The sequence below is a fragment of the Mesoplodon mirus genome, assembly GCF_964341445.2.
Source record: "Mesoplodon mirus genome assembly, chromosome: 2".
NCBI classification, from domain to species: Eukaryota; Metazoa; Chordata; class Mammalia; order Artiodactyla; family Ziphiidae; genus Mesoplodon; species Mesoplodon mirus.
The window spans coordinates 24309811-24330673 of NC_138977.1; the positions used below are offsets into that span (position 1 = coordinate 24309811).

General features: G+C 33.9%; 1 protein-coding gene across 2 annotated transcripts in view; it reads right to left on the reverse strand.

Annotated features, from left to right (window-relative positions):
• CCSER1 (coiled-coil serine rich protein 1) overlaps positions 1 to 20863 on the reverse strand; it is a 1217611-nt gene that overhangs the window by 365539 nt on the left and 831209 nt on the right. For both annotated transcript variants that reach the window (XM_082610968.1, XM_082610971.1), the window contains one exon: positions 16303 to 16347. In XM_082610968.1, the coding sequence (XP_082467094.1) occupies positions 16303 to 16347 (45 nt within the window). The remainder of the gene's footprint in view (positions 1 to 16302; positions 16348 to 20863) is intronic.

Here is a 20863-nt window from a genome sequence, read left to right on the forward strand (position 1 = left end):
TTTGGCAGAAAGTTTAGAGAGTCTGATATGATACAGAAGTTGACTAAACTAAAGAGAAGCTGTAAAATTTATGGGTAGGCATGAGCCACCTCCCTCTCTCTCATCTCTCTTTCATTTGTATAATGGCTGAGTGCCTTGGCACCACCATGTGCTCAGGGCTGGAAAATATGATGATTGGGCCCATGCAAGTGCAAGTCAAGCATTCAAGTCTAAGCACTATCTCATCATACTTTCTTATAACTGTTCTCTGATTGGAACTTCTACAAATGTGTATCTCCTCAAGTTCTGGGTCTTGCTTGGGACTCTGTATAGGCAGAGTTTGGTCTAAAAGTAAAACATGACATCTTGAGTGAGTAGGCAGGAACTAGTGCACTTTCACCATGCTCAAGTATGTGCTGCTAAGTATTTAAGGTCCAAGAATAGATGGTCACATTATCAAACGGATTAGTATCTCTAAATGCTATTTAAACTTCAGAGTCTCAGATTAAATACCCTCCACAGTAAAAATATTATGATGTTCCTGACTTGTATCAAGGAGATATCAGTTTTACAAGCTGTTGAAGGTAGGGACTATATTTTATTCATGTATTCAGCCCTAATTACTAAATCTATCACCTTATAAACAGTAGACCTCCATTTTCAAATGTAATTGAAAAAAAAACAAAAAACTAGTAATAATATAGAAATCTAACTGCTATTGTTCAAAACTTACATTCTCATGTTTAATTAAAATATTTCTTTGAATGGTAGTTTGTTTTCAAACTATTCAGGAAAAGCTTATTAGAGAAGCAAAGTCTCTGACTTTTAACTCGAAAGGTCTTAAATAAGAGTGCCTAACCCAATAACAGCTTATTTTGTCAGTAAAGATTTAATTTGTTAGGAAAGGTGGCATATGCTATTTATCATGTGGAGGCCAGAGGCTCAATTGTCAGAAAAGAAACAGAATGTGGCTGCCACTCTGGAAAACCATAGGTTTTGATAGCAGACACTTGTAGATTTTAATCCTACCTTTACACCATACTAACTGTATGACCTATTAATCATTCCAAGCATCTGCTTCCAAGGTAGATTTCTGATAATAATACCTACTTCACAGAATTATTAAAAAGGGCCTGGAACACAGTAGGTGCTCAGTAAAGGTTAGTTCTCCCTGCCTCAGGTATTGCTATTGGATATGTGCTAGTGACATCTAGTGGTAATTCCTGCAAACCTCAAGAAGGCCACCCTAGAAACTCACAGAGCTTCCCAATTCACGCATTCATTCCATCAGCAAACGTTTATTAAATACCTCCCGTGTTCTAGGCTCTTAAATCAAGTTCTGAGGATTGCAAAGATGTAAAAAAACACAATACCTACCCTAGAGAAGCTCTGGCTGTAGCCCACCAGACACGTTAGCTAATTACTATAAAAAATGCAATTATGTCTACAATAGCAGTAAGAAAAAGTACAAATACGCTACAGAATGGGCAACTCACTCTGCCAAAGGATATGCCATTTGGCCTGGGTCTTAACGAGTAAATAAAATTCCCTCATTATAGTTTAACTGAAGGAGAAGTGGGGAAATTTAGAGATTTCTAAAATGGTAATAAGTTAAGGCCTATTTGCTAAGGTTTTGTTTGATGTGCTAAGGAGTTTAGCCCTTCTCTTTGTGTGACAGGAAGATAGTAACACCTTTAGTGACGAAGGCTCATAATTACACTCGGGCAACAGTGTGGAGGGTAGATTGGAGATAGGAAAGAAGAGAAGCTGGAGAACCCATTAAAAGGTTATAATTTTACCCTTCAGAGGTAATGAAGATCCAAATTCATTCAGTGGAAAAGGGATAGACAGGAGCAAACATAACTGAGACATCTGAAGTAGAGTGGAGACTGTAATGACTGTGATGAGTGGGAACATACAGGAGCAGGAAGAAATGAGGTTGATTCTGTGTTTTCTGGAATGGACTGTTAAGAAGTAATGTCATTAAAAGAAATTTAAAAAAACAGAGAAGAAATTGGTGTTTGGGGGACGGAACATGAAGATTACGAATTGTCTTTCTACATATCTTTAAAATTTAAATAATATTTAATAGAAATGTCTGATAAGTGAATAGACATAGGTCTGGAAAGAGATCTGGATGGAGATGGAGACTTAGGAACATCAGCAGGTAGCCAACGTTACAGCCACCAGGGTGGATAAGATTACCTAGGAAAAAAATGTGTCAAAAGAGGAAGGGCGAAGAGACAGGGTCAGGACCTTAGGGGGCACCATAACTTAATTAGTAAGCCCTAAATAAGAACTGGAGTCACCCTTAATTTGTTCAGAGCAGTCCCTTAGTAAGTTCTAAACATAGACAACAAAACAACTTTGGAAATAGGTTGGTAATAGGAATATCTCAACTAACCAGAACATAACTTTTAAAAATACACTTAAGCTAAATTTAAGGTATAAAAGCAAAGTTATAAAGTTCCCCACAGTTTTCATGAAATAAGTTGTATTTGAATCTTCCTCTCATAACTGAAAACTCTGCTTTAAGCTTTGAGTGTAGTCCTTCCTAGGTCGGAGGGGAAATTTTATTTGACCGTCTATAAAATGAACAACTTTTCCACTTCTCTCATTAAATTTGGCCAGCTAGGTTTCTTTCCATTTTTTGTTTTATTTTCTTCTTTCTCTCTTTCTTTTTCCCTCTCTCCTGATACAAGTATTTCTTGCTTCAGTGATTTTCTGGGAAAAGAGCCCAGTTGGTTTAATGTTTTTGGTTTTTTGTTTTGTTTTTTATTATAGACTACCTTATGAATTTAGGATATTAACTCTATACTTTAAGTGTTGTCAGGTTGAAAAGAAGAGCTATTCAATTTATGGCCTCCTAAAATAAATATAATCTCTATTTTATTTTTAAAATTCAAATTCTCTTATTTTTTCATCTCTTATCATGTTTGTAGATACTAAAAAAAAAAAAAAAACCTGTTTTGTCAATTAATTTTATCGCCCCATGACTAATATTTTCTATATGCTAATGCTCAGTCTCTTGGTCCTCAAATTCATATATCACTTCATGTGTCATTCTAAAGAACATCTTTCCTTAATTATCACAGATGAGTTTAAATACCATTTAACTATATCATTTCAAAATCTCTGTACTCAATTTACATACATTGATTAACTTTGGGCAATCAGCTGATCCCCTCTGCACCTGAATCAGCCTTATCTGTCCAAAACGGAATCACAGTTCAGGGTGATCGTATGAGATGAACATGACGAGTGCCTGAAAACCTTGCATAATTTAATCCTGACAAAGAATAATGGGTAATTGAAACATTTGAATTAGCCCCATCATACAAGTTAAAAATTCCCTTGGATCATCAGATTTGAAATTATGAAACTTGACAAATTTTTAAAAATTCAACTATATTAAAAATTTCCCCACAATTAGAGCTTTATAAATATTTTTCTCACCATTTTAAATTTGTATATCTCAAATTCACCTAAAATGTAACAACCGTGACCAGCATCTATCTCTTTAAGTAGGCCAAAGAAAAAAATTAAATATGCTTATTAACTTTAATATTTAATTATAAGTGAAGCCAAAATATATTAATTAATTAAATATGTGAAAGGCAAAAGGAACAAATGATCTAGACTAGCATAGGTGTTCTAAACCCAACTCTTGCTGATTCTAAAAAGGAACAAGATTTAACACAACAAACATTTGTTGGGTGCTTACTTTATATCAGGAACTATACCAAGTTTTATGGATGGAAACACAGTAAGACTCTGTTCTCTAGGAACTCAGTCTAAGTGACAGAATGGTGGAGACAAACAAAGAGACTCACAATACAATATGATAAACGTAATAACATAGTAGAACCAAGCATCAAGTACTATTTTTGCAAGTAGGAATTCCTGGGGAATTTTTCCTTCAATAGGCAATATTCAATCTGAGATGTGGTGCTGAGTAAGTGGCTTTACACTCAGATGTCTACTGTCTAGACACTAGGATGTCTACTGTCTTTTATTAATTCAAGGTAACAGTAACAATAAACAGTAAAAGCATTTAAAACTTCCATATGGGGTATTTTTATTGGTACCTTACATTGAGATCACTATTTTTGATATACAATCTCATTTTCTCTATTCATAACAATCCTATGGGGTAAGGTACAACTATGGATTTAAATTTTTAAATGAAGAAATTGAGGTACAAATTATGTACCTCAGTGACATAGGTTATGCAACCTGCTCAACATCACGTTGCTGAGCAAAGAGCAGAACTGGTAATAAAAGCTCCAAAATATGCGCCTTCTAAAAATCCCACTACGCCGCACTGCCTCTTATTATACAGTCATTTCCTATTTAGGGAAAATTTAATGAATTTTTGTGCCACAGATGTCTCCATCTGCAAAACATATAAAATTCTTACAAATTTTTCTATGATCCTATTGAAGTCAATGGCTCCAGTAATACCTAAATCATTTGCAGTTTTCTTTGACCTCCAATTGTCTGAGTGCTACACAAAAACATCTATAAATTACTCCATTCTCAAGAAATTAATACTGAAGTTACTATGTTCTCCAGGCAGCACCTCATTGATCTTTTGAATTACTTTCACTTGCTAGCTTCTTAAATATGCTTTTCATGTTCACTTTCTTGTTGCCAATTCTGGAACTGATGGCTATCACATCTTTTATCCATCGAAAGTTACTCATTAAGATGAGTAAAATCTTTTTCAAGGCAAAATTGGAAGATCATTTGTTTCCCCTGGTGCTTTTGACTTCTGTACACTTTTGACATTTTTGTACTAGGTACTACTTACTCTCAATATTCTTTGTGACCTTTACTTCCAGAAAGTAAACCAGAGCTAATATATTATCAAATGTAACTTGTTAGAGGAGAAAGCAACATCACGTCTTTGATAGGCTATAATTGGAAGCAAGAAAGGTACAAAGAACCATTTTTCCAGTTTTTGATTCCACATGTTTCAACAACTGTGTTTAATTTCTAAAACTCCAGACTTCTAGAATATTAAGTAAATCTATATTTTAATTAACTTTAACATATCCAAGTGTAGGACAATACTCATGATCTGGTTTGACAATGGTATCAGTTATAAATAGGTGGATGAGTTAAAATTGCTAAATATCATTAACTTACTCATTTTGAATTTAACATTTTTGAGTATTTATAAATACAAGTTCAAATAACCCTTATATTTTCTCTCAACTGTTTTAGAAGATATTCCTCTAGGTCCTATTTGTGATTGTCTACCCCTAAACCACACAGAAATGGTCAAGCAAGTGCACTGTGAATTTTCCCATGTGGAATATTGTCTGATCCCACTCCCTTTAGTACACAAAAGAGAAGTACAGGTCACGCTAATGTTCAGGATTCACGTACCGGCAATGATTTGGTTTAATAAATACAATGGATTAGATATACATTGGATAAATAAATCCAGATAGAGAACTGTTTTAATTTACCATATTGTCAACATTTATCTTTCTTCACAGGATATGTTATTTTTAAACAGTGAAAGCTAACCCCCCCCCCAAGATGTAATAGATTTAGATAGGGGAGATTGAGGAGCTAACTTTGAGATGATGATCAGGACCTGGTTAAGAAGTCTGAGCCTGGGAAAATTGCACAAACTACATGTTTCAGGTAAATTTTGTATTTTCCTAACTCATCCCCTCTTGATATAAAAAATAATAAAAGAAACTGAAAATGGTACCCCAACCTTCATTCCAGATGAGTTACTACCAGTATATCTTCCCTAACCACAATTATCTTAAAGAGAACATTCAGATCATGAGACTCCTCTACCACAGTACAAGTGGTAAAATCCAAAGATGAGTTAAATGGTGCTCTTATCATTTGAATATCATAAAAGGAAAGAAAAGAGAAAAAAAAGAGAAAGAAAAAAATCATTTTTCTAATCCTAGTTCCTGTTGCTAAAGTATATTTATTTGATTGAACCGTGTGGATGAGCTAGGGGAAATTAGACCACACTGTCTATAATTAGAAGTGACTGTCCAGCTATAGAGTAGATAGCTGAGCCCATCATTTGGTGGTAGTCATGAGGTACAAAGTATAGGTTAAGAAAAAAAAAAAAGGTAGAGAAGCTACCTAATTTACACAGAAAGAAGAATGATGTAGAATTAGAGAACAGAGAAACAGAGAAAAGGAGCTGATTATTATCCATTTTCCAGAAGATCAAGATATATTCCCTGCAAATGGATGTACCTGACACTATTCAATTTAATGTAAGTTTTAAGTAGGTTTCTATTCTTTGTAGCCACATAGTTCCTAATGAAAACAAAAGAGTAGTTGTGGTCTTGGTCTTGGATGAGATAATACCTATATGCAACAAATAAGTAGGCAAGGAGAGAGAGAGGGGGAGACAGAGAATATGATTGTTTAGCAAGTTTAGATAATTCTCATGAGGAATGCCAAGAGTCAAAATATCCAGTTGTAGTAAATCTATTAATTTCTCTTCTTATAAATCATAGTGTAGTGTTGAATTTTTACTCTGGAGTCATATTCCCTAGGTTTCAATCCTGGCTTCACCCACTTATAACACTTGGGCAAGTTATTTAAGCCATTTCTTGTCTGGATTTTTCTTCTTTGAAATGAGAATGATAGTAGTGGCTATTTCAAAAGTTTGTTATGATGAGTGACTATATGTAAAGTGCTTACAGAACTAATAAGCACACGCAAAGCACTTACCAAGGGTAATTCAATTTTTTTTATATTGTGCAAAGAAAGGATGCTATTTTTTTAGGGTTTTAGAGTGAAATGTATCCTATATCAGATCTACAATGGCTTATCCAAAATTCTTCAGGTCAAATATATCTGGTAATTTGGAATTACCCTGATTTTAAAATAGTAATACAGAGCATATGCCATATCTTTTGAATATTCCCAGCAGGGTTTGGAGCAGCACTCTGTACAAACACATTGATATTTCTGTAGCAAAACATGTACATGTTCATGCTAAGTGGGAAAAAGAAAGACTATAAATGGGTTCATATTAGTTCAGGCCAGGTTTGGGCCACCAAGTGAGCTTGAGCCTCCCTTTGATGAGGGGATATCAGTTTTCAGAGCATTTGGGATATTAGAATTTCAGATAAATTATTTACATGTGTTATTTTATTCCTCTACTTACTGTTTATATTTGTTGTTGGGAATTTAAATGTAACTAAATTTTAATGTTATTGAAGAGACAAGACACTTCTGAGTAAATAGGTAAAGGGCAAAGAGAAAGCTTCTATTTTGAGGGAAATAATTTGTACAGTTGTATTACTTTTAGAGTGTTTTATAGACTGAACTGTGTCCCCCCAAATTCATATGTTGATGTCCTAACCCCCAATACTTCAGAATGTGATGGTATTTGGAGATAGGACCTTTAAAGAGACAAGTAAGGTAAAATGAGGCCACCAGGGTGGGCCCCAACCACACTGACTGGTGTCCTTATAAGAGGAAATCTGGGTACACAAAGACACACTGGGGATATGAACACCCAAAGGATAGACCATGTGAGGACACAATGAGAAGGCAGCTATTTGAAAGCCAGCCAAAGAGAAAAGCTTCAGAAGAAACCAAACCTATGGACACGTTGATCTTGGCTTCTAGACCCAGAACTGTGAGAAAATAAATTTCTATTGTTAAAGTTACCCAGTCTATGGTACTTTGTAATGACAGCCTTAGCAAACTAATATAGTATGCAATAGCAATTTTACTTATAGCTATTATTTTGAACACAACTGTTGTGTGAGTCTGAAATTCTCTAATCCTAACATTTTTAATATAAGTAAAACAATTGTTTATATAATAATTCAACAGTATAATATTTATAATAATAAATACAATATTTTTCCGCTTACTGGTATTCTTATTTAGAAGTTTTATATTACATATTAGGTAACAATGTGGTGATCACTGACAAGGGACTGCGGGGTCCTGTGATATAACTGGAGGACAGCAATGGAACTAGTCGGGAGTGTTCCTATTCCACTGGGCTGACTGAGCATCGATGTCCCAAAAACTGTCTCAAAGTGGGTGTGAGGACAGGAAATAAACAGAAAATAGATATATGTCAAACAACTGTCCTCAGCTGGACGGATGATGGAAGAATGGAAAGAGATTTGGGGATCTATTTCTAAGCAGAGAGTAGGAGGGCAGGAAAGTTCTTGAGTAGTAGTTAGTTCTCATTGTAGGTTTACAGGATTTTAATACGTTTGTCAGCAAAGCCAATAATTGAATATTTACATGGGGATTATTTGTTCTATAAGAAAACATAAATCTAAACAGAAAAGAAATTCTCTTGCTAAGTAATAGATAAGTATCAAAATAATAAAAATGTTTATCTTCTGTATATTTTTGAGGTGGCTATTGGCTTTTATTTGTAATTAAGAAAGGAATCATAAGAGATCTTCTCATTTATGTATGAACAAATACTTCTCTGATGAAAACGGGCTGAATCAATTCAACCATACGGAGTAGTATTTTCCTTTTATATTAATTGACATAGGTAAAGGGCAAAAAATAACTGCATCATAGGTTGTATACACAAATAAAAACAACAATGCCAAAAAGATCCCTATGAGTTTAACACTACACTTTCAAATAAAAATATAAGGCAGTGAAATAAAAATTATAATTTGTTCCTGCCTTTTCAGCTGAAAACATCTCCAGGGTTTAACTGATTCTAAAAATAACATGTGTGCCTTATAAGAATGGATATCTAAACTTTTATTGATTAGAAAGTCAAAATCTTTCTACAGTAACCCTTCTTAGTCCTCATCTCTTTGTAAAATCCACTTAAAAATTACAAACCCTTAATTATATACAAATATTTTTGAAAAAAGACTCATAAATGAGGAAAATATATTGTTTCAGAACTCTGAGGTCAGAATCTCCATCCACTTTACTTGCTGTGCACATCAATGCACAGCTAGAGTGTCATAAACTCTGCCTAACCTGCCTAATCTCTACCTATTACCTACATTACAAGACTTGCCTTTAAGTCATCCTGCCTGTAATTTAACACCCTCTAAATATCCTCCCTAAACTCTCCATTTAGAGACCTACTAAAATTTTGTCAATGTAGTGTTCTTTTTTTATTGCAGTGGTCTAACAAACTCAGTTTTCCTGGATGAAAAGTGTTTTTCTTTGTGATCATTTGTGAGAACAAGAGTTAAAACTTGTAGAGATACAAGGGAGGTCCCAGCGAAAGCCCTGTGCAATCTGACATAAGCTCCTCTACTTGAAATATGTTCCTCTGAGGCCGCTGAAGCCTCCATTCAGGAGTCTCTCGGAGAGCAACAGTGAGATACACCCCGCACTGGGTCTAAACTTTAAGTTCTTTTTGTCAACCTCCCAAATGCAGAGTTTCTGCCTCCTAGGAATGAGAATGGTTTTAGTAATCCTTTGACAACCTAATCAACTTTGAAAATTCTTATTCTAGGTGAAAATACCTGATCTGTAACTTACAACATGACTGTCTGTTTTCATGACTTTCCATTGTGAGTCAGTAAGAAGGGCTCTAACTCCAGGTACTCAGGAGGTTGGACTGCTTGGAGTTAGGTTTTGTTAGACTGATTTCCTTTAGACAAACTTTATCTGAGTATTCTTTCAAAACCTTGTGAGGATTTTCCTCAGTCTTACCTTTGTTGACTCCAATTATTTTCATTCTGCTCAGAGTTAGAGTTGAATTCCCTCATCAGGTCTTAGGCCAAGTTCTTGAGATAGGAGGTTGCCAAAGAAAAATTTTCATGTGGTCTTTTCAAGTTATTTGACCCTCTAGGTCAAATTCCTGATTGCTTTATATTTTAACTCATGTGCCTATATCTCTAACTGATATAATTCCATCGCGTACAATCTGAAATTGCAGAGTCCATTTTGGGGAACATGATTGCTAGACTGATGCTTGATGGAATTCACTAGGGTTCAGATTAATTGTTTAAACCTGTTGTAAATACTCTTTTGTGTGGCTGTGTGTGTGTGTGTGTGTGTGTGTGTGTGTGTAATAGGTTTCCTATATCTAAGGCTTCTTTTGTCCTTCCACAGTGATGGGCTTCATGTCTGTCCAATGCTGGCTCCTTCTCACCTCTCTCCTTTCCTCACTCTTTTTTTCCCTGCTTCTCTTAGGAAAAATTGTTCTGTCGCTATGTATATACTCTAAGAATTTGTAATCTAGATAATCAAACATCACCAAAAGAAAGATTTAAAAAATTGAATAGTGTGCACTTCTTATGGATTTTGATTTTCTTATTTGAAATACTACTAAGAATGTGTTCTTTCTTACTGGTATAGAGCTGATAAGCTTAGTTTTGCTTAACCAACAGGTTTCTTTTGGATAGTTCCTTGGAATTTCAATGGTATACAAGCATAGAAGAGATCTTCAAAATCCAATCTAAAGATCACCCAGAAAATACAGGATGTGAAAAATAGCTTATAAAACCTGTAGTGCTTAGGCACTGCTCTCTGTAAACGATGCTGTAAGTGAAAGGTAAATAAAATTTTCTCTCATCTGTAATATGAACTATGGAATTAAGAATTTTTGAGATTCAATGACAGATTCCAAGTATATTTTGTTTGTTGTCCTACCAGGAATTTGTCATCTGAGAACCAATTCAGAATGTAAAATCTAAGACTAGGCTTTAGATATCACTGATTATAGGATAGTCCATGTAAACAGTAAAATCTCCCAACAACATGACACTCAAATTGTCTCTGACAGAAGGAAAGATGAAAGGAAGAGCAAATGGTATGGAAAATAATAATAGTAATAAAAATTGTTGTCATTTATTGCGTGCTTCCTATGTGTCAGGCACTGCTCAAAGAGTTTTATACATATTAACTCATTTATCCTTTAAGAACATTTTTGAAACAGGAATAATTATTATGGCCTTGTAAACTGTAATTCTTTCAATTAAATATTGGCTCATAAGCACAAAGATTTTTTCAGTTCTTTTACTGCCTGTCAATTCCGAGAAAGGAAAAAAAATAAGGATTTTTTACTGAGTCCTTAAAAGGTCTCTTGATCTCAGAATCCAATTGTAAATCAGATACATCTTAGTGGCAAATTAGAGCCACTGAACCACTGAATAATTCTAGTTATAAAAGAAGATTTATTTTTGCCTCAGCTTTTATATCTCAAAGAAGAGTACAATATTAGCCAATATATATTTCTCCCCCAAATTGTGTCATCACTGAGGTTATAAAAGAATCTCTTATTCTACAAAACTCTACATCAACCAAGAACGGGATAGCTAAATTTGAACAAAAGTGGAAACAGTCAGTCTATTCTGAATGTTAAACAGTAAAGACTTCATGCAAATGGAAGTAAGTTTTGCAGAAAAATTACTAAAGATAACTGGTAATCATGATTTGTTTCTTGGTGAAGATTTTCACCAAGCTATAAAAGAAATATTGTTATCTTCTATAATTTCAAATTATGTAAAACATTAGATTTTAAGAGAACAATGGCACTTCGACACATTTTGCTAACTCCTTTTCAAGAACAACATACTTTCTTCGATTTTAGTTGTATTTTTAAGAGTCACATATTTTTCTTCTTTTCTCTCTTTAGAAAACAATTCTCTCCAGTGGTCTGTCGGATGTGGGAGAAATAGTAGCAAGTTTTCTTAACTTAAGCCATAACGTAGATCCAAAATAATCTGCCTAATAATTCTAATTAATTTAAAAATGGAAAGAGAAAACAATGGTGATTTTTAATTTTGCTCCACTTGTAATAATGCCTGTGCTACTATTCCAGGTAGAGACAAATTATTTTGAAATACAGAATATCATTGATCACATTCTTTAGTTTTCTCCCTTTTGGTGCTCAAATTTTAAAATGACTTTCAACTTCAAGTAGGAACATGTAATCTGTCAAGGGATAAACAATGCAAAGTCTATCCAGCTGTACTAGCAAAGGCATAAAATCCACTATTTATCTGAATAAAATAATCACTTTCTTTAGGAATATTATATGCTCAAGTGATACTTTACATAAACAGCAAATCACAAATTATTATTTTAAATGATTCATACATTTAAATATAAAGTCAGCTTGGGGAAATAGCATTGAGCTAAACATTTTATTTTCAATCTACCTTTTTCAAATATTTGATTAATTATGTTTAAGTATCAGAAATTCATATCATCTATAATTTCCCATTTATGCATTTTTGGCAAAGTGAGGATACTGTAGTCCAACAGAGAAAGTTAGTGAAGCATTCTGATGACTACAAAGCAGGCAGATTGTAAGGCATGCCCATGATTTTCTTGAGAATTACACATTCAAAAATCAGTTATTTTAATGATCTGAAATGTCCACTTCTTCCTATGTGTCTATCAGAATCTATTTATTTATACTTGCAACCCCCCAGGTAAAATTAGAATTTTTAGAAATATCATTGGCACAGTCAAACATAATTAACTGAAAAATTTCCACACTAAAACGGGATTTTTCTCGTAAAGGGATGAATACATCTCTACTGTTTTGGGGGCATATTTCTAAAGAATGCTTCTAGAAATTATCAGAAATGTTCATTTTCTCTCAGATTAAGTTTAAGGAGCATTTTCAATATCTGTCTTGCAAGAATACAAAACTATTTAAAATGTTCAAGTGCACCGATATTAATCTTTCTTCAGAATTCTAGCTGAAGCATGGTAACATAATCTCTACTTACTTTGTTCATCACTTTGAGGAGATCTGAGCTCTGCCAATTATGTAAAAATGATTCCTGATCATTACACGCTTGCACTTTATTTCCATTGCATCAATGGTTCTGGAATCTCTGTTAACTTCCAACAACACCCATAATCCAAAAGCTCCAATAACCACTGTCTCTCACCTTAGCTTGCCATATTAAATGTAATTTCTGAAATTAAATGCTTGATCCTGACTTAGATATCTAACCGTAATAGTTTTCTTTATCCATGATATAAAGTCTCACATCATGTGTATTTAGACTTGTGATATAAAATATCCAGAATATGGATGGTCGAGTATTTTTGAGCTAAGATGAAAATAAAGACAGCTTGCACTCAAAATTAGTGTGTACAAACACATGCATACATACATACACAGGTACACATGCACACACAGATGAATCTTTAATAACTTAACAAAAACCGTACTTTGGAAAATATACTATTTAAAATAACAAAGTTATACAATCTTTTAAGAAAACTGATAGTAACCTGATTTTATCCACATTTAACAGTAAAAGCACTGTATTTAGGAGAACAGAAATTCCTTAAAAGAAATATGATTTATCTATGTGTCATAGCCAGTGAAATTTCATTGAGGTTTTTCTATGAGTTATAAGATCCCAATAGAGGCAGGAAGTTCACTTACAATCAGAAAGGAATATCAGTTATATAATGACATTTCACACAGCATTCCACTAATCTCCCTTTTTAAACAATCTTGTTATTATCTATTATGATCAGACCCCTCAATTTACATGCATGGTAAATAAATATACCAAAAATATATAAATATACCATAAAAAATAAATTAAAAATAAATATACCATAAATATACCAAAAAATTAATGTAACTGAGGTTTTTTTGTACAATTAATACCTATTTTCAAATATTTCATAAAAATACAAGCAATTTATGTGCTGTTCATCTCTATTTCCTTCAGGAAGGTAATTTATATCTTAATCACTTCTTCTTAATTTATATTTTATATGGCATGTAGTGTTCAAATCTGGCCTTCCTGTCTAGCAATGAGCCTTTTAATAGTATTTACCACTTGGCTACATAGCATATTACTGCCTGCTTCAATTTTCCATGCATATTCTAACTGTTTTCATGATCTCAAATGGTAAACAGAACATTTTAATTGATGCTTCTTAAACCTTCTTATAAATATTTGGTAAGAGGCCCTAGTGTCACATCCGTCAACACCTACTGGGAACATCTGTCATTTGAACTAAGACAAATTAACTCATTTTAAGAGTAATCATTGTCATTCAGTCTTCATCAATCACAATATCATTATGATGAAAAATTCTAAGAGGATGTTTTGAGTAAGAGTTTTCCAAATCCACACATTTCAATTTAACATAATCAGAAGTATATTATACATCTTTGTAATACATGCATGTAACAGAACACAGCAAATAGGAATCAGAAAGATACCTGCCACAATTCATAAGCAAGAGACATCAGGAAGCTCTTAAGAAGGAATTACACTCTCATTTACAGATCACTTACCACTGAGACTTGACCCAAGTGTCCACGAGATAGTTCACCTAATTGTCTGATACTTCCCTGAAGTTTCTTACCACAGAATGTATTAGACTTTACAATCATGGGGAAAACTAAAGTGAGTGTTAGGCTGGATAGAAATATGCCCAAGTAACCCAGTGTTGCCCAGACAGGAAATGAAGTGGTTATTTTGAATTTTAATAGTTGACTTTTACTTTCTATTCCTGGATTGGGGGTCTCAAGTGAAGACACTACCGTGCTATCAGTAACTGGATGATCTTACCTCCTTCTCAATTATTCCACCAACCTCAGGGAGGAGGCCCAAATCAAGGTTGTCCCCTCTATGCAGATGTATATGTTAAATTGTAGGTCATTAAAAATTTGACCTTCACACAAACCATAAAATACTTTCAAGAAAAAAAAATTAATTTAATATACATTATTGACATGTTCCTTACCCATAAGTGCATTTGTAATAAAAATAAAATGAGAGGAAATGAAAAACTAAGCAATACAATTTAACAGCAACTCTTTTCAATAAAAGCCAGTCATTTGGCTTTTAAAAATAACATGAAAATCTACAAAATCTTAATCTAAAAAATGACTTTTGCTACCATTAAGCAACGTCATTACATGGCTACATGGACTTAAGTTTCCCCTCTTTAGACACACAGTTGCTCTTGGACTAGGATACAGTGGTGAGAAGCTGAGTAATACAACCCAAATTGAATGTCCTCAAAGGCACTGAATCAGCAGAAATAAATTGTGGCAGTCCTGCTTGGGTGTGAACTTTCACTTAGAAGGTGATGAGTTAAGTCTCTAAGTAGATCCATTTTAGTCCCATCTGAGAGAAAGTATTTACCCTCACAAAACCTGTAAATGGCTCTGATGTCTTCCTTACACAGTACATAATTTTTCCCACTCTGCCTTTACTGATGACCACGTCCTTTTTACCTTGCTCTCCTACAGCATGAAAAATCTCAAGATTTATCTATATTTCATGTTCTCCAGCTCTTTTGCCAGTGTGAGCCTACTGTTATGCATCTCTCAAAAAGAACAGATTCTTCTGGATGGAAAATAGCAAATAAGCAGAAAGAGAACCTAAATGACAGGTTTACAAGGAACTAAAATGCCAAATACTAAAAACACACAACTGAAAATTAAAAGAGCAAGGAAAGAAGGGGCAAACACCAAGTATTAAATACAGAAGAAAAACGTTTTTACAGACAGAGAAGCCACAGATAGGGAGGAGGGTTACATTTATTTTCTCATTTTATAAGACAAAGTATCTTTACTTTTGCCCCAAAATTATTATATAAATCTCACCAAAAATAAAATTACCTTTTGGGCAACAAGAAAACATTGATTTACTGAATTAAATATCCCACCATCCCCCTACACCCAACAACCTGAGTCACAAAGTAAAATAGAGCATTTACACATTTGGCCTGGAAAGAATTTTAATCAAGGTGAAGTTAAGCCTGTACATTAGAATTAGAAAATAATATACACCACGTAAACGATACGGTATTATGTTTGGTACTATTAAAAGTTTCCCTTCCTTATAAAGCATCTGGGATAATAATTAAAGGAAGTTTTAGAATCAGTAGTCTTACCAGGGCAACTTCATACCATCTAATATTGCACACACGCCAAGTAGCATATGCCAATTGTCTTGGATAGGAGAGTGAAGAATCCCAGATGACATAAAATGTTTCTGTTGTTAGAATTATGCTAATTTCTCAATCAATCATTTTAAATATTGCATGTAATGTTTGCTTAAAAAGGTTTTTCTACCCTGTCTAGAGGGCCCTACTGCTATAAAAATCTATTTTAACAGAAACAACACTTGCCTAACCAGAGATCTGGTACTTTCTTCACTTTCAGAGGAGCAGCACAAATAATACATTTACATAAATATGTATAAAATGTGATTTGGCCAGAGTAAATGAGATGTATGTTACCATAAATCCTCTCAACACATCCCCGTTGTCATTAACATCATCAGCATCAGTCAACATCACCAACAAAATCACTGCAACACTGTAACCATTATCTCTTCTTCCCCCTCCCTCTCCCTTAGACTTTCTTACCTCTCTCCCTCCTTGTACAGACTCCGGTCTTTTCAGGTTCAAACCCTGAAAGAAAAAAAAATATATGTATATATCAAAATAGATTATTGATGGCAAAGAAGAAGTAACTAATAATTAGTACTAGTGCAAAGATTTTGAAGTGAAAAAGAATTCATTTAACAGAGAAGATCTGAATGTACATGAATATCTCACACATAAGACAATATCTATATCTGAGTAAGTCTCCAAAGGTGGTACGAATGCACTTCTTGCTAAATCCCAGGACCATAAGTAAAAATAATTGCAGCACTGGTGATTACGTAGGAAACATTCAGGATTTTTTCTCGTGAAAAGGACTTTCTTCATCTTCTATTATATAACTGCTTTCTACACTAAAAGGAGAGCAATTCACCTTAAGTCCCCAGTAAACACTATGCATAATTAAATGGCAGAAGAGTTCATCTTTTTCTTAGCAGGCCTATTGCAAAATATGCTTGTGGCACAGGAGTCTGTCTGTCCATCTATCTATCTTCCCTGGAAATACTGCTATTTAGAAAGCAAAATAATGGAAAAAAATTTTTGCCCCCCTCTAAACATGATAAAAGCTTCAATTCCTGTTATTTTCCCTACTGTAGTAGTTTTATATGTGGCAGGAACTGTATGAAAATTGCAATAAAATGTGATCTCATAGTACCTAGTTCTTCCTTTTTACCTTCCTTCATTTTTGTTACCTTTTATTCTCTTTCCCTCTATCTCTTATCATGACCTTTAATTACTTTACAATACATATTTATTGTATATGTACTGTGGGCCAGACACCATGCTAGATATTGGGGAGATAAGTAATAAATAGTCCTCAAAGTTTAGGAGATCATTGACTAGACACACAAAAGTGAAGGTAAAACTTCAGGAGAATGATGTCAGGTATACAAAATTTTCTCTGAGCCTAAGATGAAAGAGGCTCATTCAGCCTGTGAATGGGCAAACACACAAAGGACCGCAGAGGAAGATCACATCTAAACAGTGTTAAAGGCTGAAGAGGAAATGCAGAAGATGAACAACATGCTGCAGTCTAAACACCTGACTACTCAGTGTACGGTGACTGGACTTGTAGCATACCATCACCTGGGAATTCATTTCTAATGCTGACTCCACCCAAGACCAGCTGAGCAAGAATATGTAGTTTAACAAAATTTCCAGGTGATTCACATGCCCGTTAGAGTTTGAGAAGCACTGCACTAAGAGTTCTAGGAAAGGCAAGTGGTTTAGTTGGCATTTACTGTGAATTGTGCAAAAAGGAGCAGTGGGGAAATAAGGCCCAAAAGTTGACCAGATTATGAAGTCTTTCAAGAGTAGGAGTTTCGACTGTTCTTTAAGCAAATGCTTACTTCGATAGCAGTCTTTGAAAACGGGGGGGTATAACATATCAAGGACAGACATATATGAGAACTTACATATTCTCATAATTTAGTCTAAACCTACATCTTATTTTCTATTTTTCCTAGAAACACTATCAGAAGAAAAATGGACAGAATACAAATAAATATTGGGATTTATCTTTATCATAATTTTTTTCATCTTCCTCTAAATTACGTGACAGAGCTTTAGAAACCTTAAAAATTTTTCACATTATTATGAATAATTTTGACTTAAGTTAAAGTATTTTTCTATTTCTGATGAAAACCTAAATAGCACATAACCTTAAGTATATATTCTACATTATCACAATACATCTGGCAAGAAATTGACCTGTAAGAAATATATACTAGACTTTATTGTATTTCTAGCTTTATATTTTGGAATTTAAGAAAAGATTGTAACTGGTTTTTGTTGTCACATTAAGCTGCAGATTTAGAGTGTAATATAAGGAAAATATTCATAAGATAAATTTTTTTTCATTTGGTGACAGGATTTATGCTTAAAAAGGCAAAAGATTATTAAGATCTGAAGAGAAACCAGAGTGTTAATGCTTAAAAGGTTTTCAAGTGGTTTTTAAATTTTTACCTCCTATATAAAACATTTCTTGAATTGTTTAGATAAAAACATATGAACAAAAGTATTAACTAAGTCCACTTTGTCTTTTTTTAAAATTTTTATTTCATATTGGAGTGTAGTTGATTAACAATGTTGCATTAGTTTTGGGTGCACAGCAAAAGTGATTCAGTTATTCATATACATATATCCATTCTTTTTAAAATTCTTTTCCCATTTAGGTTATTACAGAATATTGAGCAGAGTTCCCAGTGCTATACAGTAGGTCCTTGTTGTCTATTTTAAATATAGTAGGGTGTACATGTCAATCCCAAACTCCCAGTCTATCCCTCCCCACCACCGTCTCCACCTGGTAACAATACGTTCAGTCCACTTTGTTTTAAAAAATAGACTATTACTCTACTGACTCTAGAAAAGTCTCTAGAATCAACCTAGAAAAGTTATTCTTGTAAATAAATGGCAGCCTGATTTCTGAGTTTAGAAAATTATCTACATTTACAGGATACATCTTGAAGAGCCTAAATTTCATATGAAATAAGATATAAAACAAAATCTTAGAACATTTCTTAAACCTGGCAGTGTAGTCTAAAAAATTCTGAAGTGGCATTCATGCTCATAACTTTCAGGATTTGGGAAACTGTAATGACGTGCTTTCGAATTTAGACAGATGTGGTCTTAAAACTTCAGTTTGTAACCTTCTTTTGTGTTCTCTCTAACAAAATACATAGTATTTCTCAACCTCATCATTTTTTTAGTTGAAAAATAATAATAAATATAGTAACTACATCATGTGGTTGCTATGAAGATTAAATTAGATAATATGTTTATAGCACTTAGCAAAGGGTCAGACACAGCATATCCCAAAACAGTAATTGTTATCTCCTCTTCGTATTCTAATTTTTATTATCATAATTATACTTATATAGCACATCTAAATATAAGATAAATTTGAGCAAATATCCTGATATTGTGCCTTTCATTTGAAGAATGCAAATTATCATGCTTTGCTTTAACTCCTTGACATATTTATATTTGTAATGGTGTTTTGAACTTCTTGTCTGTTAATTCTATCATCTGTCATTTCCAGGTCTGTTCTTATTGACTGAATTCTTTCCTGGTTATGAGTCACATTTTCGTATGCTTTCTTATGTCCAGTAATGTTTTCATTCATTGCCAGATATTGTGATTTTTATTCTGTGTAGTGCTAGATTTTGTTTATTCCCTTAGAAGGGGTTAGGATTGTTTCTGGCAGATGGTTAAGTTACTTGTGGGTCAGACTAACCCCTCTGAAGCTTACTTTAAAAACACTGTTAGGATGAGTCTTAGAGTTATTTATCTCTATTACTAAAGCTTGACCCTTTTGTGCTCTCTACTGAATAGTCCATGTATTCAATGAGGGTTCACTACTCTGGCTGATGGAAATTCAAAAGACTCCCAGACCTGTGAAAGCTCTGGGAATTCTACTTAAAGTTCTCTTGTAGTTATTCTTTTCCAGCAGTTATTCTTTGCCTAGCCTTATCAAATTTCACTCTACATATGTGAAGACTTATTCAAATATAATTCTCAGAGTAACACCTATGCAGATTTCTAGAGTTCTTCTCTGTATGTTTCCCTCCTTTCTGGTAATCAATCTTACAAATCAAAGCTGCCTTGTTCTCTCCAAACTCGGATCTTTGTCTCCTCAGCTACAAAATTTAAAGACCCTGTAGTTCTGACTGGGCTGTCCCTCCATGTACCATGGTCCAAAAACTGCCTCCAGGCAGAAATCCGGGTATTGCAAGACTCTCTCTGTTTTCCTTTTCACAGGTATTATAGCGCTTCCCTGTCTGTTTTTTAATGTGTGAGAGTTGTTTTATATGTTTTGCCTAGTCTTCTAACTATTGAATATTACAGTAGGAGGGTAAGTCTTATAACTATTATTCTTTCATGAATAGAAGCAGAACTCAAGGTAAATATGTTAAGCCTATTTTTTCAAAGGAGGAAGTTAAAGCTTACAAAATTGAAATTATGTGGTCTGAGTACCAGAGCTAGTGACTACAAAAGCAAAATTTAAACCAATATATTAAGAACCTAGATACCAAGTTCATTTATTCATTCCTTGGTCAAGTTTCTTTAAATTCACACCAGCCAAAATCTTTAATGTCTTACATACTTATGAACACAAATTTATCATAACGTGCAACTCATGCCTGAGTCATGATGATTCTTCAAGGCAACACAGTGATTAAGAGAAGAAGTTTAAGAAGAAACATACCTGTTTGGATGGAATAGGAGCTGGACAGTCAGCATGCCAGCATAGATATGATGTATTTTATAAACTTGGTCATAATTTAGGAACCGAATTATTGAAACACCAATCTTGAGGCTGAAGAACCGAGTCAGAGAATCTGATGGCAAGAATTTGGGACCCATGTGGGCAGAGGATGATGAGCTAAGAGGATTTCCATATGCTAACAGGGCTTCAGGCAAGAAGGTGTTTCAATAGAGAAGTCAAATTGTCTACTGTATAATAAGATTCACTAAGAATTCTTGAGGTATAAAGCCCTAACCAATGGCAGGAATTAGTACGAATCCTAGAGTAACACTAAAC